Here is a 20,189-nt window from a genome sequence, read left to right on the forward strand (position 1 = left end):
ATCATCAAAGCAGAACGGAGGAAAGGCGATACAGTACATTCAAAAAGGAGGTGAAAGATATAGAAAGAGAAACAAAATATGAATGTGGGGTGGATGGATGGATGGTGGTGGGGTATGGAGAGGGGGAAGGGGGTGTTGAGAGAGGGAACCAGAGAGACATCTACATCATTTGGCCAAATGACACCATCTGGTGGATAGCTGGGACATCATGTTCACACTCACACAGCGAGAAGAGGAGGGGAGGGGTCGATGTGTAATGTTGGCTAGAGAAAAGGACTCATATGAGAAGATTGTGGTCAAAATATACCTGTATAGTGGCCTTTTTGTTTTGTATTGAATTGTTATAAGCATGTGCTGCCATTTTACATTGAATTCCCTTCAGTGTGGATGTTTCCCTGTGAGAGTAAATGTCAGACTGACATTGAGCGGGCAGTAGCAGCAGGAGCAGCAGTGTGAGGCTCTGTGGGTAGGACCAGCCAGTGATTCCCTCAGGACTGGAGCACTGTGACTGCATGTTCCATAGCTGTCAGCAGCCATTGACTCAGCACTACACACTCACTGACTCACACACACACTGCACACATACACAGTACTCAGGCGCAAATACAAATACACACTGTACACACGCCATGCACACGCACACGCACACACACACACACACACACTCTATGACTGCAGAATGACACCCCTTGCCACAGTAGTGACCTCCATCCTCACACATCAGACCCCAAAGCCCTCACACACACACACTCACACATGGAGACACACACCATACACAGGACACATTCTCCACCCCAGAATGAGACTAAACCTACCCAGACTATGACAATGAGGTATCATCTCGGTAGCTGTAGACATATGGTACTTTCAGGAGGCTTATGGGCTTTGTTGAAGACTCTGCACATAAAACTTTACAAATATAATTAAATCAAATCAAATTAAACACACTACGCTCTTTATTACATCCTGCTCAATCTCTCCGTTTCCAACTGCCTCCCAGCTGTACCTCTCCCCTCTCTGTGACCCTCACATGCCTCCCTCTCCCTCTCTCCCCATCCCTCTCATTCTCTCCCTCACACTCTCTCTCCCTCTCTCCCTCCCCACCCCTCTCTCTCTCTTCCTCCCTCCCTCCATCTCGCTCTCCCTCTCTCCCTCCCCACCCCTCTCTCTCTCTCTCTCTCTCTTCCTCCCTCCCTCCATCTCTCTCTCCCTCCCCAACCCTCTCTCTCTCTTCCTCCCTCCCTCCATCTCTCTCTCCCTCCCCACCCCTCTCTCTCTCTCTTCCTCCCTCCCTCCATCTCACTCTCCCTCTCTCCCTCCCCACCCCTCTCTCTCTCTCTCTTCCTCCCTCCCTCCATCTCTCTCTCTCTTTCTCTCTCTTTCCCCATCCTCTGCCCTGTTTCTGACCTCACAGTGTGGCGTCTCTGTGCTGCACCTGACTTCCTGGCCGTCTGTCTCACAAATCTCCAATAGAGCTTCTTATGGCTTCTACACATGCAGCAGAGGCTTGGACAGGAAATTAAACATGACTACACTACCTGTACACATGAGACCCTAACTGCTGCTGTGCAGTCCACTGTGGATAAACTGGAGCTATAGTAGTGCATGGCTCTAGTCGCACCTGTCTTCACTGTCCTAAATCACGCTGTTACCTAGGACCAGTTTAAAAACGTATCAAATAAATTATTCCTTCCTTCTTTCATTCCTTCCATCCTTCCTTGATTGGCCCTAACAGATCATTACTAATCAGTTATTACATAAAGGAAGGGAGTGAGGAAAGATGCACTTTAAACTATTGGAAGTAGGCCCTAGTGTTCAGTCTAGCTTGGATAAGATGGTTCCTTCTACTGGGGGAGATAATCAATCAATCAAATGTATTTATAAGCCCTTTTTACAATCAGCAGTTGTCACAAAGTGCATATACAGAAACCCAGCGTAAAACCCCAAAGATCAAGCAATGCAGATGTAGAAGCACGGTGGCTAGGATAAACTCCCTAGAAAGTCAGGAACCTAGAAAGAAACCTTGAGAGGAACCAGGCTTTGAGGGGTGGCCAGTCCTCTTCTGGCAGTGCCGGGTGGAGATTTTAAGAGTAAATGGCCATTAAGGTCAGATCGTTCTTCAAGATGTTCAAACATTCATAGATGACCAGCAGGTTCAAATTATAATCACAGTGGTTATAAAGGGTGCAACAGGTTAGCACCAGAGGACTAAATGTCAGTTGGCTTGTCATAGCCGAGCATTCAGAGGTCGAGACAGCAAGTGCGGTAGAGACAGAGATCGAGAGAGAGAGAGAGAGAGAGAGAGAGAGGGTCGAAACAGCAGGTCCGGGACAAGGTAGCACTTTCGGTGAACAGTTCAGGGTTCCATAGCCGCAGGCAGAACAGCAGACACTGGATCAGCAGCACGACCAGGTGGACTGGGGACGGCCAGGAGTTGTCAGGCCAGCTAGTCCTGAGGCATGGAGAGGAGAATTCACACCACCAAAGAGATCAACAGACCACTAACTTACTACCCTGAGACATGGCCGAGTATAGCCCACGAAGCTCTCTCCCACCGCACGAGCCCGAGGGGGAGCAAAACTGGACAGGAAGATCAAGTCAGTGACTCAACCCATTCAAGTCGAGTATAGCGAAAAAAGCATGACGTGATGCACCCCTCCTAGGGACGGCATGGGAGAACGCGAACAAGCCAGTGACTCAGCCCCCGTAATAGGGTCTGAGGCAGAGAATCCCAATGGAGAGAGGGGAGTCGGCCAGGCAGAGACAGCAAGGGTGGCTCGTCACTCCAGTGCCTTGCTGTTCACCTACACTCAATCAAGAGATGAGTCTTCAGTAAAGACTTAAAAGTTGAGACCGTGTCTCTCACATGGATCAACAGACCGTTCCATAAAAATGGAGCTCTACAGGAGAAATGCTTTTTCTCTGTATACAAATTAACAACAGACTTTCAGCATGCTTATAGAGAAGGGCACTCAACATGTACTGCACTGACACAAATGACTGATGATTGGTTGAAAGAAATTGATAATAAGAAGATTGTGGGAGCTGTACTGTTAGATTTCAGTACAGCCTTTGATATTATTGACCATAACCTGTTGTTGAAAAAACATATGTGTTATGGCTTTTCAACCTCTGCCATATCGTGGATTCAGAGCTATCTATCTAATAGAAAGAGTTTTCTTTAATGGAACCTTCTCTAATGTCAAACATGTAAAGAGTGGTGTACCGCAGGGCAGCTCTCTAGGCCCTCTACTCTTTTCTATTTTGACCAATGACCTGCCACTGGCATTAAACAAAGCATGTGTGTCCATGTATGATGATGATTCAACCATATACGCATCAGCAACCACAGCTAATGAAGTCACTCAAACCCTTAACAAAGAGTTGCAGTCTGTTTTGGAATGTGCTAGTAACCGAAAGGTCGCTGGTTCTAATCCCCGAGCCGACTAGGTGAAAAATCTGTCGATGTGCCCTTAAGCAAGGCACTTAACCCTAATTTCTCCTGTAAGTCTGCTAAATGACTAAAATGTAAATGAATGGGTGGCCAGTAATAAACTGGTCCTGAACATCTCTAAAACTAAGAGCATTGTATTTGGTACAAATCATTCCCTAAGTTCTAGACCTCAGCTGAATCTGGTAATGAATGGTGTGGCTGTTGAACAAGTTGAGACTAAATTACTTGCCGTTATCTTAGGATTGTAAACTGTCATGATTCAAAACATATAGATTCAATGGTTGCAAAGATGGGGAGAGGTCTGTCCGTAATAAAGAGATGCTCTGCTTTTTTGACACCACACTCCAAAAAGCAAGTTCTGCAGGCTCTAGTTTTGTCTTATCTTGATTATTGTCCAGTCGTGTGGTCGAGTGCTGCAAGGAAAGACCTAGTTAAGCTGGCCCAGAACAGCTGGCCCAGAACAGAGCGGCACGTCTTGCTCTTCATTGTAATCAGAGGGCTGATATAAATACTATGCATGCCAGTCTCTCTTGGCTAAGAGTTGAGGAGAGACTGACTGCATCACTTCTTTTTATAAGAAACATTAATGTGTTGAAAATCCCAAATTGTTTGCATAGTCAACTTACACACAGCTCTGACACACACACTTACCCCATCAGACATGCCATCAAGGGGTCTTTTCACAGTCCCCAAATCCAGAACAAATTCAAGAAAGCGTACAGTATTATATAGAGCCATTAATGCATGGAACTCCCTTCCATCTCATGTTGCTCAAATAAACAGAAAACCTGGTTTCAAAAAAACAGATAAAGCAACACCTCACGGCACAACGCCTCACACCTATTTGACCTAGATAGTTTGTGTGTATGTATTAATATGTAGGCTACGTGTGCCTTTAAATTTTTTTTGATGTAGTTCTGTCCTTGAGCTGTTCTTGTCTATTAATGTTCTGTATTATGTCATGTTTCATGTTTTGTGTGGACCCCAGGAAGAGTAGCTGCTGCTTTTGCAACAGCTAATGGGGATCCTAATAAAATAACAAAAAACACAAAATAACAGCTGTTTGCTTCAAAATTTTAAGAACAATAAGGAGGCCTGCGTCTTGTGACCGTAGTGTACGTGTAGGTACATTATGTACGGCAGGACCAAATCGGAGAGATAGGTAGGAGCAAGTCCATGTAATGCTTTGTAGGTTAACAGTAAAACCTTGAAATCAGCCATAGCTCTAACAGGAAGAGAGTAAAGAGGCTAGCACTGGAGTATTTTTGATAAAATGTTTTGGTTCTAGTCAAGATTCTAGCAATCATATTTAGCACTAGCTGAAGTTTATTTAGTGCCTTATCCGGGTAGCCGGAGAGTAGAGCATTGCAGTAGTCTAATCTTGAAGTGACAAAAGCATGGATGTTACAAAGATGGAAAAAAGCTGCTCATTAAATATTTTTTATATGTTTGTCAAAAGAGAGATCAGGGTCCAGAGTAATGCCGAGGTCCTTCACAGTTTTATTTGAGACGACTGTTCAACCCTCGAGATTTATTGTCAGATCCGACAGCAGAGCTCTTTATTTCTTGGGACCTAGAACTAGCATCTCTGTTTTGTCAGTTTTTTAGTTAAAAGTAAAACATTTGCCGTCATCCACTTCCAAGTAATATTCAGTGTAAACTTGTAAAGCCTTTGGGAGAAATGCATAATTTCTGCAAGATCATTTACAATATTTATCATTTTCTCTAAAATCATTATAACTTACAGGCTAGCCTCATGGCAGGATATGATAAATTACTTTTCTCAGCTCATTGTCAGATTATTCAGGATGTGGAGAACACTAGTTCTCATAGTGTTGCAATGAGATGATTGACACAGTAGGAAAGAGCGCTATGAGAAGTCTAGAGTAGTGTGTAAAGAGAGAGAGAGTATGCGTGCGTTAGTGTGTGTACACTGGCTTTCTAATCACACCCCATCAGAACCACAGAGGGTTTTATTGGGAAACACCAATCAGCAGACAGACTGACAGACAGGGTCACAGGCCTCAGTCTGAGTGAGCGAACCGCACTGGCATTGCGAACAGACCACGGTATGACCACACACCACTCGCCCAGAGACCACAGCTCAGAGGCAGGCCAGAGCACGGCCCTCTGGGAGTGGAGAGGAGAGAAGAGGGAGGGCAAACTGGGACAACACACATACTACTATACAGTACTAACAGACTGACTGAAAGGAGGGGATTCAACTAGAAAAGCCTGTCTGTAAGTGTTTACAACAATAATAACCCTATCATTATCATGTCATTGACACACTGTTGCTTACTATCTGGGACAAGGGAGCATTAGAGGTAGAGTGAGTGAGAGAAGAATGTGAGATAAAGAGATAGTGAGGAAAGGGCACTATTGTACTTGTAGCCTGATGTTTTCCCCTACCTCAGAGTCATGATAGATGGAGGTTGTAAAGGGATGAATAAGAGATGATGCAAGTGTGCGCACGCAAACACACACACACAATCATACATAGTAACATCCACACACAGAGGAGAGTGCTCGCTACATGAATTTGGCTTTCAGCAAGGGGGAGTCTACACTGCACCAGCAGTGTGTGTGAATGTTAGTCAGTGTGTAAGTTTTGCACCACTGTGTGTGTGTGTATGTGTGACTGTACTGTGAGTATGCTTCTGTGTGAGTGTGTGTGCAAGCATATATGCGTGTGCCTGTATGTGTGTGTGTCTATGAGAGCAGGTGGTGGAGAGGAGGGGTGTGTGTAAGGGCGGGGCAAGGTGGAATGCTAGCTAGCTGTGTGTGTTGTAGCTGTTACTGGGATTGGAAGTTACAGGCAGGAAGCCCCACAGACAGCTGGATAACAGCCCAATACCACACTGGGGGAGGGCTTTACACTGAACACCATTAGTACGGTCTCTACTTTCTCTCTCACATTCCCTCTCTCCTTCCCTCCTTTCTTATCTCACTAGCACTGGAGGGAGAGGAGGAGGATGATTCATAAAGAGAGGGGGAAGAGAGAGAGAAGGGAGAAGGAGAGGGATAGAGGGTGGAAGAGTGAGATGGGGAGGGAGGGATAAAAAAACAGGAGAGATTGGGAGGAGGGGGGAGACAGGGAAATGAGAGAGGAAGGTGTTGAGCAAGAGAACAGAGATACAGAGAGATGATGAGAGGGAATTATAGAGGAGGATATGAGAGAGAGAGGAGCTAGAGCAGGAAGGGCAGTGAAGGAAAGAAAGGATAGGCAGAGAAAAAAAAGGGGAGATGTTGTTTGTATCTCACATGACTCTATTAAACTTTTAATAGTCCCCATTTCTCCAACTAGGTTTCCTGCTACTGTATCACAAAAACAGCTGCTGCAAATCCCACAGCAGACCACCGATGAGACACATTGCCCTTTCACACACACACGGACGGACATATACACGCTGACGTAAAGGACAGAGTAGCGAGGGAGTGAGAGGAGGATATGCAGAGGAAGACCAGATTAGAAAAGACGCAGACAGACATGGGTTCCCATGGTGGGTCTATGAGAGCGTCTGCATCAGACTGAGCTGCTGTGTCAACATGGACTCCTCCAGCTGGGCTGGGCCATTCAATACATCACTCACACTGAGACTGGAGATGAAGACAGACACACAGAAATGAGATAGAAAAAAGAAGAGCGAGAGATTGGCAGGGAGAAAACAAGGGTTGAAGTGTGACTGTGTGTGTAGAAGACGAGAAAGACAGAGAAAGAAATGAAGATTAAGATAAATAGCGAGGCGTTTGCAGGAAAACTAAGAGGGTGAGGCTACCACAGACGTAAGAGAGACAACAAAAGAGAGGGAGTCAGTGAGGAATGACAAGAGGAGGGATGGAGGAGAGGGGGAGGATGGAGGAGAGGCAGAGATTGACAGGCTCCGTTCCCTGGGACACATGAATAAACCAGCACAGCATGTATCGCCTCTGAGAGAGAGGTATGAGAGACAGAGGGAAGGAGAGGGAGAGTAAGAGAGAGGAGACAGCGGGAAAGAGGTGAGAGAGAAAGGAGACAGAGAGGGAGAGATAGAGGAAGAAAGAGAGCGTCTCCATAATCAAGCAATAAAGTAGAGCAGGAGTGAGGGAGTGATGGGGGAAGCAGCGATGGCTTTGAATGAGTCAATCATGATTAATCAAGACGCTTCTCGCTCTCCATTCAGACGCTCCACTCTATCTCCTCTGCTCAGTAAATGCACACGGTTAATTAACCAACATTCGTTTCAAGTTTTATTAGTCGTATGTACGGGATACACATGGAATACACTGTCCAATGAAATGCTTACTTGCAGGTTCCTTCTTGACAATGCAACAATAAGAAATAATAAGATAGGAATATGAAGTAAATGGCTCAGTAGAATAGAATACATTTTTAGCATAAGTATAGTACAGGAAGCCACAATCTATAGTCCAATATTTACAGACGTTTTGGGCAAGTGTTTAAATTGTGCAGTATTTAGCAAGCATAAATCATTACAATATGCTAATGTTTTCTTGGGCCTACAGTGTGTGGTGGCTTTGGTGTAGCTAATAACCATTCGAGTGAAATCAATGATTTTCTCAGCTTTTCCATACAATGTGTTGTGTCGCAGAGAAAAAAAATCCCCACCACATCAATGTTTCTCCAAGGAGTCTGTATCCTGACACAGAAAATAGGGCACTTTCATATTTATTTAAATGCTGGGCTCAGATCCAGAGCAGTCCATGGGGTGAGACAGAGCAGAATGGGAAGGAGAGGAGGAAGAGGGCTGGAACCACACACACACACAAAATAACCAATAGGAAGAGGGTGTGTGTAACCGCCCGTTTGTGCGTAACACTGCATATCTGTGTGTGTAATGAGAATTAACTGTGAATGCGGTGACACAAGTTGTGTATTTGATTGATAGATGGAATAACTACACGAGGGTTGTGCGGAGGTGCCAACTGGGGCATGTCCCAATGTCTCCAATGTTATAACAATAAACAGAACATGTGTTGGAGAACAGCTAACACTAAATCAGGAACGCTATAGAGCAGACATCCCATTCTTCAAATATTCCATGCATCTGTGACAGAGGAGTACATTGAGGAATACCAAACCTCAGAGCAATTATTCAGGCCAGTGTAGAAATGACACAGGATGTTTTGAAATCAACACTTCCGCCTTGTGGAGTTACAATGAACTACAAGGACCTCAAAGCTCCACAGGCATTGACATTGTCCATATTATACTTTAGTTAGATGCTACTGTACATCACTAGGCTGAGTATTAGTCATGTGAATGTCATACTTCATATAGTAGTAATACTGAAAACATGCTTGAGCTCCACTGCATTTTCACCATGGCCTCTTGGGAGTAGTAGATACATAATGACAAACACGCACGGCTGATTTGATTGACTTTATTTGTAAGGCACCAGAAGTACTTCCTTACTGCAGAACATTTCAGTTATGTATAGTAAATGTTTGTTACTTTTTATATTTCACCTTGTTTAAATGAAGCTATGATTTCATGACATTTTTTATTTTTTTGCCAAAGTACACACTTTAGGTTTTACATTATACACAAAATAAGTATTTAAAAAAATGACCTTTACAAAGCTCAAAATGCTTACAATGCTTCACGCTTCGGGGAAAGGGCAAGCGATGGGTCAGGTATAGGTCAAAGTAGGAAGGTATAGGTCAAAGTACTGCAGTTCCTCTAGTGTCACATCAGTACTGTAGGACATAGCACAGGAACCATCCAGGACAGACAGAAGATGCAGCCATATACACGTAAAGCTTTATATGTATAACTGTATACATAAATTGGTCCTCCACTACTAAACAAATACATCGTTAATTTGTATCAGAATTTAACAGCTTTTTGCTCTCATTCTATTTTATAGCGATAATATTCAAACAAGTGCATTGATCACAGAGAATGTGGACCAAACTTTTTTTTTACATTTCTTCGCTAATAGAAAGGAATATAGAGTTCCCCAAGAGACATGCGTTTGTGTGCATCTAGCTACTCACACGCGTTGCATATCACTACTGTTTATGCGATAGGAGTAAGTTGTGCTCACAAGCAGTATTCGACTTAGAGCCACACGTCAATCCCAGATTCACCTCTGACTGACCAACGTTCAAATCTAATATTACAGAGGTTTATGAATGCATTCACATACGGATATGGAACCATCTCAGAGTTATCTAGGAAATTTACACAGATCTATATACCCTCACAGTGTAACCACCAAAAACAGAAAGGAGAATGTATATTAATATAAGGGAAATACAAAAACATACAGTACATCACATGCTGTATCACAGGCTGGGATCAAAACAATAGTCAGACAATAACACCAATTCCCTCCCAATGAATCTTACAGTAAAACCACCACAGTCACCATCACACACATCTTCTATAGCTCTAGGGCTGCCTTGACATTCAACCCAAGGTTCTAGACCTTAGTCCTAGCCTGAACCAGTACCTGGGTAATGATGAATATGACGAGATCGCCTCCGACGACCAGGATTCTTCAACTCAAAGTCCCATTAACCAGCTCTGCAAACGTTGTAAAAAATATGTTTGGTACTCACCAAAATAAGGAGTTTCGCGGAGCAACTATTGTCATTACTGATGATACACACAGTATGTACTTCCAAAAACAGCCTGGTCTCAGACTAGAAGTAACATAGTAAACGTAAATCCAGGACACTCAAATTAGTATGATGTTATGTTTGGTATGGTTACATAACACAGAATGTTACTTAAGGCAAAAGGAGGGAGGGTGGTGGTCGGGGTGGATGGGTGGGCGTATAAAGCGAACATCTAGCAACCCAAAAGGTTGCGCATTCGAATCTCATCACGGACAACTTAGCATTTTAGCAACTACTTTTTAGCTACTTTGCATGTTAGCTAACCCTTCTCCTATCCTTAAGCCTTTAACGTAACTCCCAACCTTAACCCTAACCCCTAGCCTAGCTAAAGTTAGCCACCTAGCCAACATTAGCAACAACAAATTGAATTCTTAACGTAAGTTTTGCAATTCATAACCTATCATATGAATTGCAATAAGTAACATATCATACGAAATGGATGAAGGACACCCACAAATGAATACATACCATACGAAACGTAACATATCATATTAAATGGAGTGCCATATTTAGGTGAGTACCGAACGTATTTTGAGCTGGTTAATCACCACATCACCAACAAAATAACATGGTCCAAGCACACCAAGACAGCCGTGAAGAGGGCACGACAAAAACCTATTCCCCCTAACGAGACTGAAAAGATTTGGCATGGGTCCTCAGATCCTCAAAAGGTTCTACAGCTGCACCATCGAGAGCATCCTGACTGGTTGCATCACTGCCTGGTATGGCAACTGCTCGGCCTCCGACCGCATGGCACTACAGAGGGTAGTGCGTACGGCCCAGTACATCACTGGGGCCAAGCTTCCTGCCATCCAGGACCTCTATACCAGGCGGTGTCAGAGGAAGGCCCTAAAAATTGTCAAAGACTCCAGCCACCCTAGTCATAGACTGTTCGCTCTGCTACCGCACGGCAAGCGGTACCGGAGCGCCAAGTCTAGGTCCAAGAGGCTTCTAAACAGCTTCTACCCCCAAGCCATAAGACTCCTGAACATCTAATCAAATGGCTACCCAGACTATTTGCATTGCCCTCCCCCCTCTTTTACGCTGCTGCTACTCTTGTTTATTATCTATGCATAGTCACTTTAATAACTCTACCTACATGTACATATTACCTCAATTACCTCGACTAACCGGTGCCCCCGCACATTGACTCGGTACCGGTACCCCCTGTATATAGCCTCGCTATTGTTATTTTTACTACTGCTCTTTAATTATTTGTTACTTTTATTTCATATTCTTTTATTGTGTTTTTTTGCGTGTTTTTTGGGGGTATTCTTTCTTAAAACCACATTGTTGGTTAAGGGCTTGTAAGTAAGCATTTCACTGTAAGGTCTACACCTGTTGATTTGATTTAATGGGACTTTGAATTGCAGGATCCTGGGCGTCAGAGGAGATCTCATCATATTCATATCATTTTTCTTCAAGCCCAGATACTGCTTCAGTTCTAGCCTACAGCGGCACTCACAGGTCCAGCTAATATCGCATCAAGCTGTCGTTTCTTGCTCTTTGTTTCTCCAATAGGTTGTGAGAAACATGTTTGGGTTTAAAAATATATAAAAAATAAACATAAATGCACATCAAACGGTGGCTATTTGTGCTTTATCTACTCAAAGAACTGATCAAAAACATTACATTAACTATTCATTGGCCATGGACAATAGATACAAATCTGTGAGTGCTGTATATGTATTGTATACAAGAGAAAGCTCAATCATGTATAATTGTTTCTTATACAGAGATTCATCTTTAAGTAAAAAGATAGTCTGGGCAGAGTGGACATTTTGCACATTATGTTCAATGCTGCTGCCTACCAATAAGGGTTGACAGAGATGTCAACCCGTTTCCTAAAATAGACCGGAGGACTCCTGTTCAAAGAGGTGACTCAGTGGACATCAGAGCTGCTTTCTAAAACCCTTACTGCCCTCTAGTATTGGAGGCAACTACTCTCCCCTACTGCATCACCGCCAAACATAATATTAGTGCACTTTACAGAAAGGAGAGAAAAGATTTGCAGGTCTTTTCTACCTTCCACAATGCTATCATCACTGCGATCTGGACATTCGGACAGTTATTATAGTACTGATAGCATGCCTTTCATGGAAGCTGCTGTGTGTGGATATGTCTAAAGTAGCTCAGTGGGTTAGACCGGGTTCTTTGTGGAATTTGTCATAGTGGGTGGATTTGTTTGGAGGACTGATAGCACAGACTTGAAGAGAAACAGCATGAAAGTAGCTCTAAGAAGGTGTTTTTAGTTTCCCATATACCATTTTTATTATACATATCTCTACTTATCAAGAGGTCTTTTTTCAATACGTCCTGTTTTCTTAAAACTACTAAAAGCAGCACTAGTTTGACTATGTAAGAGCACAGCTTTACATGGCATTAAGACAGGAATGCTTCTTTCCCACCTATAGCCATCAGGGACTGGAGTTACCTAGTTACACTATTCCCCAAGAAGACAGACGTCTTTCAACTACACTCCTTCACCTTGGGGACGAATACTAACCTGAAAATCGAAGTGCGCCCAATTCAAAGTGCGCCTAACTATCAATGCAGGATTTTCAAGTTAGGATGCAGACGTTCATAGACCTGTTTCGCTGTAGCTCACCTAAGAGTCTCTTTACGATGGAGAAACGAAGTTGTGTGAGTTACCACACACACCAACCGATCGAATCAAGTTGACACAACAGAGGCTAGAGAGCTGTGTGATGCGAGACTGTCTGTTGGATCTCTTCTGGTTTGTTATTCCAATTATACTATGTGACATTCAGGGTCCCAGATGGGCCCTGGTTAAAAAGAGAGGAAGGAGACGCTCAGCGAGGGTGGCGTGCAAACAAATATCCACTTACGAGAGAGAGAGAACACAAATGAGCAAAATCGAGGAGGGGAGAGGAGGGAGGAGCGATTAAAGGAGAAGTTTCCTTTTTATTTTACAACCAAATCTCTATTTTTGATGTAAATGGCATGTTATAGTAGGGTCCAGACAGCTTTGTGATTTCAAGTTTGAGAAACTTACCCCAAACAGCAAATCAATTCTTTGTCCTCATTGTATTTTTAGAAATGGCAAAGCCCACAGTATAGTGATGCAGGTCTTTAGATGTTGTACACATGAAATTGTGTCATTCCGAACTTTATCCGGAATGTTATATTCCCTTTTGCGTGACTCAAGTAGTTTGCCCTATCCAGCTGTTCCATTTCCCGTGTAGCTTGCTGCATGTAACTGCCAAAATAAAGGAAACCCCCAACAAAGCGTCTAATTGGGCGTTGGGCCACCACGGCCACTAGAACAGCTTCAATGCGCCTTGGCATAGATTCTACAAGTGTCTGGAACTTCCTGTATGGAAGCACCCCATGCTTTCAAAATACTTTGTATCCCTCATTTACTCAAGTGTTTCCTTTCTTTTGTCAGTTACATGTGAATGGATGGCGAGTCGCAACAAAATGGAATATAACGTTGCGGATAAAGTTAGGAATGACAATTTCATGTGTACAACATCTAAAGACCAGCATCACCATACTAAAATCTTTGTTTCTCGAAAAATGTGAAATCACAAAAAAGGTGTCTGAACCCTTCTATAACATGCTATTTACATCAAAAACAGAGATTTGGTTGTAAAAAAGGAAACTTCTGCTTTACAAGAGGGAGAGTAAAGAGTGAACATGTGGTCAGAATGGAAGGAAAAGGGACAGGTGGTGGTCCGTGACAAGAGTACACAATTAACAAAAAGAAGTCAAGCTCAAATCACAAACGAAAACAATATCTGAAGACATTGTAAAAAAAAATATCAACACTGTACACAAATCTGAAGCAGTTGGAATGACGGCAAAAGCATCAGATAGGAGGAGAGAGCGAGAGAGAAGGAATAGAGTATAATTCAAAACCAAGCATGGCAAATATAAGTAGGACGATTAGAGAGAAGGGTGCAGGGGAGAGGAGGGAGGCTGGCATGGATACATAGCAGGTATACAGGACCAACAGGACCACAGCCCTCCGATGCTGCTGATATGCGGTGGAGGGAGAAAGAGAGGGAGCCCTAGTCGGACTTGTCCCCGTCCTCCTCACGGTGGTTGTCGGCTCCCTCGCGGGACGCCTTCTCTTCCTTGGCCAGCTGGGCCTGCGAGGCAAGGATGGAGGAGAGGGAGAAGAGGCCTGAGGAGGAGGTGACGGCTGGCAGTGTTGACTGGCTCAGGCCCAGGGGCATGGGGGTCATGGGCAGGGCCAGACCCTGGAGCTGGGACAGCTGGTGAGCCTGGAGCTGCTGCTGCGGACAACACACACACAGCTCAAACACAGGGGAGGTACAGAAGGGTGCATATGGCTCTCACACGCACGCACACACACGAGTATATGATATACATATATGTACACACATATTATACATAAACCACAGGAGGCTGATGAGGGGAGGACGGCTCATAATAATGGCTGGAATGGCGTGAATGGAATGGTATCAAACACATGGAAACCACATGTTTGATACCATTCCAATGATTCCGTTCCAGCCATTACTAAGAGCCCATCCTCCCAATTAAGGTACCACCGGCCACCTGTGACATATACATATATACACACTGAGTGTACAACATTAGGAAAACTTGCTCTTTCCATGACCGACTGACCAAGTGAATCCAGGTGAACGCTATGATCCCTTATTGATGTCACCTGTTAAATCCACTTCAAATCAGTGTAGATGAAGGGGAGGAGACAGGTTAAATAATAATGTTTAAGCCTTGAGACAATTGGAGACATGGATTATGTATGTGTGCCATTCAGAGGGTGAATGAGCAAGAAAAAATATTAAAGTGCCTTTGAACGGAGTATGGTAGTAGGTGCCAGGCGCACCGGTTTTAATGTGTCAAGAACTGCAACGCTGCTGGGTTTCACGCTGAACAGTTTCCTGTGTGTATAAAGAATGCTCCACCACCCAAAGGACATTCAGCCAACTTGACACAAGCTTTCGACACCTTGTACAGTCCACTACCTGACGAATTGAGGCTGTTGAGGGCAAAAGGGGGTGCAACTCAATATTAGGAAGGTGTTCCTAATGTTTTGTACACTCAGTGTAATACACACACACACACACAAAGATCATTTATCATCATCTTCAATACCTAAAGCACTAGACCAAGCTATAGAAAAACCCAGAACAGCAGATGTATCATAATAGAGTGATAGATAGCGCTGTTAAATAGTGATAGAGCAGCAGTAACCCCACAGAGGAGGGGCTGGAGGGAGCAGCCTACCCGGATGATGGAGTTCATCTCTGGAGGGGTGACCTGCTTGGCCCTCTCGATGGCCCCCAGGACCTGCTGCTGGTGCTGGGGGACAAACACACACACACAGAGGGGGTTAGATGGATCAATACTACCAACACTGACCCTGTGCTCCTCACCCATTCAGTTATTCAGCCAGCTACCACTAACAGAACACAGGGCTCTGATGGAGAATCAATGATCTACTCCCATGTTTGAATGGGTCAGGGTCAACTCGTCATGGACACAAATGAGCACATCTTATCTGGATCACAGCAGAGCGCTCTGGACCCTTTCATTACAGGGCTCTCAATGATGAATGGAGGGAGGACAGAGAAAAATATAATACAGGAAGGGAGGGAGGGAGGAGAGAGAAGTCAAATGAGAATGATCTCATTCCAGGCTAAGGGTGCCACGTGGGGTTGGGTTAGGGGTTAGAGGGTGGTCTTACCTCCTGGGACAGATAAGGGAGGACTTGGGCACAGATCCCGTTTAATCTCTTCACAATCTCAGCCTGAGGAGATAAAACACATCAACCCTTTGCTTCATTTAACAACCCTCAGTCTCACATCAACACAGACCCAAAGCACCCAAAGGGCACTTCACAACAAGCACACACACATTCAGAATGTAGGATCTTAATTTGATCACTTTTTTTTTGCTGAGAATTTTCCTGCACTGCAGGAAATGCAGACGAGCTTCATGATTTACATAAATTCACTGAAAATCCACGGTTATATTAACAGTATTGCACTTTTCAAGTAGCCTACTTTTGGCCAGCTAATAGCCTAACCACCAATCAAGCAACATGCAGGATTATTTTGCTGTGACAATGTAGGTAAAATTAAGATCCCACATCTGTACACGCACACACATTACATCTTGTTCGGGCAGTGATTATCATAACCAATTCAGATATGCAAAGCAGTATTAACTGTGTTACTTTCTAATTCAACGTGATATCTGAGAAGAGACCTCATCACACTCATTACTATGCACCGCAGCTCCAGATGAACCATTACACTCTTATCACTATCATGCACACCGACATCTCTCGCTCTCTCCTCTAAACATTTATTTTGTGTCTCCTCTCTTCTTTCTATACGCACACAAGTTCAAATCGCACACACACACACACACAAATAAGAAGAGATGCCGAATGTTTTGTCAGGCGGGAGCACAATTCATCTAGGCTAACCGGAGAGAGGGCTCGCAACTGGCAGGGACAAAAAAAAAAAAAAACTGAGAGAAAGAAGAAATAACAATTTTAATATCTCCCTGGCACAATCCCTGACTAAACTGTCTGGAGCTCCTCAGCTGAAGAGAACAGAGAGAAGAACGCGAGGGAGGAGAGAGAAAGCGAGGGAGAGTGGGAGGAGGAAGAGAGCAGGCTGAACACAAAACCCAGATGTGAATTCTCCTCGACATTCAGTTCTACACATCCCCTTCAATTTCAACTCTCTAATGCTGCCGCAGTTCATCTGCACCCACTCACACACAAAGGCACACAAAGCACGCACGCACACACACACACAAACGGGCTAACAAAACTGTGGATACACACACACAGGCAAACATAAGTGGGGATACACACACGCAGCTCCCCTCTCTCTCGCCTCTGAATTTCGAAATATTTCATCCCCGTCAAATAAAGGAGTAGGGGTGATGAATTGTGCTCATGAGGCAGAGTGGGGGCTGTGTATGCGCTTGTGAGTGTGTGTGTGCGAGCGAGTTCGTGACTCAATTTTTCACTGTGTGTTCCGTGCTGCCGGTGTGGCTATCAGGGAGAAGCCGTCAATCTTTTAGGGTGGCCACCACCGCCAGACGAGGTTGCAGATAAGGCCGGGTCCACAGAGGCCCACCGCTCTCCCCCGCAGCCTGCCCATAAATTACCCCCCCAGCAACACCCACTGATCTATGGGCACTGGGCACCAGATGAGCCCCTTAAGACAGTAGTACGCTACTCTTCCACTGACCATGTAGGAATATACCTAGATTAGAGCTTTCACCTGTGCAGTACTGTACTGCTCCTTCCATTAGAACAATCCCTCATGCGAGTAAAACTGATCGGGTGAAATTATGAAGCAAGTGGACGGAGAAATACAGCTTTCCTCTATCCAATCAGGGCAGCAGGATCAAGGTACAGCCCGCCCTTCTCTTTATAGCCAGTTGAGTTATTTAGACCACCTAGAACCCTCAAACTCAACTCTGGACCTTGAAGCCAGTTCCACTGCATTTTTTCATTGTTCCCATCTAATCAGGGACTGATTTAGACCTGGGACACCAGGTGTGTGCAATTAACTATCAAGTAGAACAGAAAACCAGCAGGCTCCGGACCTCGTAGGGTCAGAGTTGAGTACCCCTGACCTAGAACCTTGCACATGACTGATTGACATGAGAAAGATGCGTGCTGGCACCTGAAAGTAACTTTTTTCCCCCGATCACGGATAATTACAAAAAAATACTTGGATCATAATCGTACTCCGGAAACTGCCCATATCCGTTACGATTCTTGTTTTGTCCGACTACTCGGCACACCCCTAATGAGAAGAACAGATTCCCATCTCAGATATCACTGCTGAAGAAGGGGTTCCTATTAACGTAGAGGGGGAGACTTACCTGCTTGTGCATTTCGATGTTCAGCCCATAGGACATCTCATAGTACTGTAAAGCAGAAGGAAGATGAGGCGTTATTATATACAGTATAATAAATGGAAGGAGGGAAATCACATCATGTCCTGTAGACAGATTGTCTATATGTATTTCTGACTGTACCACAGAGCAGTCTACAGCAGCCATCTCCTGGGTGTCATGTATCATGTCATTACACCAGCTAAAACCCTTCACACACACATCCTGGTATAGGTGTCCTTCTGTGTGTCACTGTGAGAAGACAAGGGATGGTGCGTGTGTGTTAATGAGCGGGCCAGTGGCTCTGCATTAGCCCTGTTAAATCACCCGCTCTGTCTGTGAGGGCATGGGCTCCAGCGCTCTAAAACAAACACACACACACACGAGAGAGAGGGAGAGCAAGCCTTCCGCCCCAAACGGCATGTCCCTAAAGCAATTACGGTGCTGGGGAAATGGAGGTGCTTGCGTTAGCAGGCGGCGAAGCGGGGGAACCCGATAGGCAATTAGGGGAGGGGGAGCCAGGCTGGGCTGGGGCTACACACACACTGACCCGCTGATGGATACGAGTGCAGCACAGATTAGATGAGATTAAGCCAGTCAACGGATCAATTAGAGACAGAATATCAGACAGCTACACAGGCCTGGCCAGAGACAATGAGATTAGCTAGAGGTGGAGAGTATGGGTCGGGGGGAGGAGGGGAGGAAGAGGGGGAGGATGACATAACGACACCAGAGACAAAAAGACCACAGATGAGATGAGGAGGAATCATAAGAGGGAGGAGAGAGTGAACAAGGACATGGAAATACACAGAGAAGAGGGGGAGGGAGGAGAAAGCGATAGATGGGAACAGGGCTACAGAGAGGAGGGGGTAGAATAGAGTAGAGACATGAGACAAAGGTAAAGGAGAGAAATCATATGTTCAATATCGCTGTATACTTTAGCAATACTGCTATATGTTGTAGTTGCAAGACTAAAATGGTGCCAAATTCAATTACGCGTTGCAAAACTATCCTATAATAAAAGGTGAAAATATGTTTTGTAGAGATTTCATATCATTTCAGTGTTTAACATCCCCCTGCCTGTACAGTAGGTGGTATGAATGTGATTCCATGTGACTGGACCAATGGGCCCTGGGGCAGACTTTGACAGAGCAGGGTCACTCACTCCACACGGTCACAGCACAGAAACACACACAGACTCTCACCATGATATAATGACGCTGCATCTCAGACTTCTCACTTGCCAGCTTGTCACACTCCAGCTTCAAACTGCGGAGAAAGGAGAGAAAAACAGAACATCTTTTTAGTCTACAGGAAGCATCTCTTCAGAGAGCCAGGAAATGACTTCATCCTTCCCTCAGCAGATCTAACATGGTGTCAATCCACCAAAGGATCCCAAATAAACCCCAATAAAAGGCCAATATATGCACCCAGAGTGCTTTAAAATGTCCTGCCTATAAATAGTGGCTGGTTGGTGGATGTGCAGCTCTGTGACGCGTCGCCGACAGCCATTAGCTGTAATCATGTCAGCGTGCTCGCTGCAGATGTCACAGGTGGTGAAAGGACAAAGGAGGCCAAGTCACACCACTTGTCACAAACTTGGCTACCATATTGGAATGGTTCCGGTGTTGACGTCCCCCCTGGAAAGTATTCTGATCAATACTGATACACGGAGGGAGAAAGAAAGGTTTATATCAGACAAGGGTCTATAATGGTGTATTTACATTAAGATAGTCTTTGGGCTCTGGATCTGTGCCGTCAGTGTCACTGTGAATGACGGCTCAATTAGGCAGAGCGTTAGCTGTGGCGAATTCTCATCATTGGTCCTAAATGGGAAACTGCTGCTCATAGCCACCACTGATTCTGTCACTTACACTGAAAAATTGTGGATGCAAATGGAATCATAAAAGTGGCGCTGTTAACCCAGCCCAAAGTGAAAAAGGTTAAAAGAATAAACCACCTCATTACAATTCAAGAGCAGTCCTCAGATTCCCTGACCAAACAAGTGCTCAGGGGGCGCATTTCATTCAGACAGCTCTCTCCATCCGGCCCTCCATCTCTACTCCTCTTTCGCCTGCAGTCTCCACTTAGCCGAATCGCTTTTCCCTTCTTAAAAAAAAAAAAAACTCCAGCAGCAGCCACACACACAGGGGTTGGTTGTCATGACGACCAGCCTCCCCTGCTGCCACCCTACCTGAGACCCTATTGGGATTGTCTTTGTGCG

At 44.7% G+C, this 20,189-nt stretch overlaps 1 protein-coding gene across 2 annotated transcripts in view; it reads right to left on the minus strand.

Annotated features, from left to right (window-relative positions):
• Positions 1–8,824: 8,824 nt before the first annotated feature.
• LOC311131347 (TLE family member 5-like) overlaps positions 8,825–20,189 on the minus strand; it is a 45,040-nt gene continuing 33,675 nt past the window's right edge. The window contains exons 3-7 of one of the 2 annotated variants that reach the window (XM_084164293.1): positions 19,171–19,234; positions 17,954–17,998; positions 15,786–15,848; positions 15,326–15,400; positions 8,825–14,340 (exon numbers count right to left, since the gene is read on the minus strand). In XM_084164293.1, the coding sequence (XP_084020419.1) occupies positions 14,116–14,340; positions 15,326–15,400; positions 15,786–15,848; positions 17,954–17,998; positions 19,171–19,234 (472 nt within the window). In that variant the 3' untranslated portion in view covers positions 8,825–14,115. Of the gene's footprint in view, positions 14,344–15,325; positions 15,401–15,785; positions 15,849–17,953; positions 17,999–19,170; positions 19,235–20,189 lie in introns of both variants that reach the window. The other variant, XM_084164292.1, reaches the window with a different exon arrangement.

The sequence above is a fragment of the Coregonus lavaretus genome (genome assembly GCF_964263955.1).
Source record: "Coregonus lavaretus genome assembly, chromosome: 6".
Taxonomy (NCBI): domain Eukaryota; kingdom Metazoa; phylum Chordata; class Actinopteri; order Salmoniformes; family Salmonidae; genus Coregonus; species Coregonus lavaretus.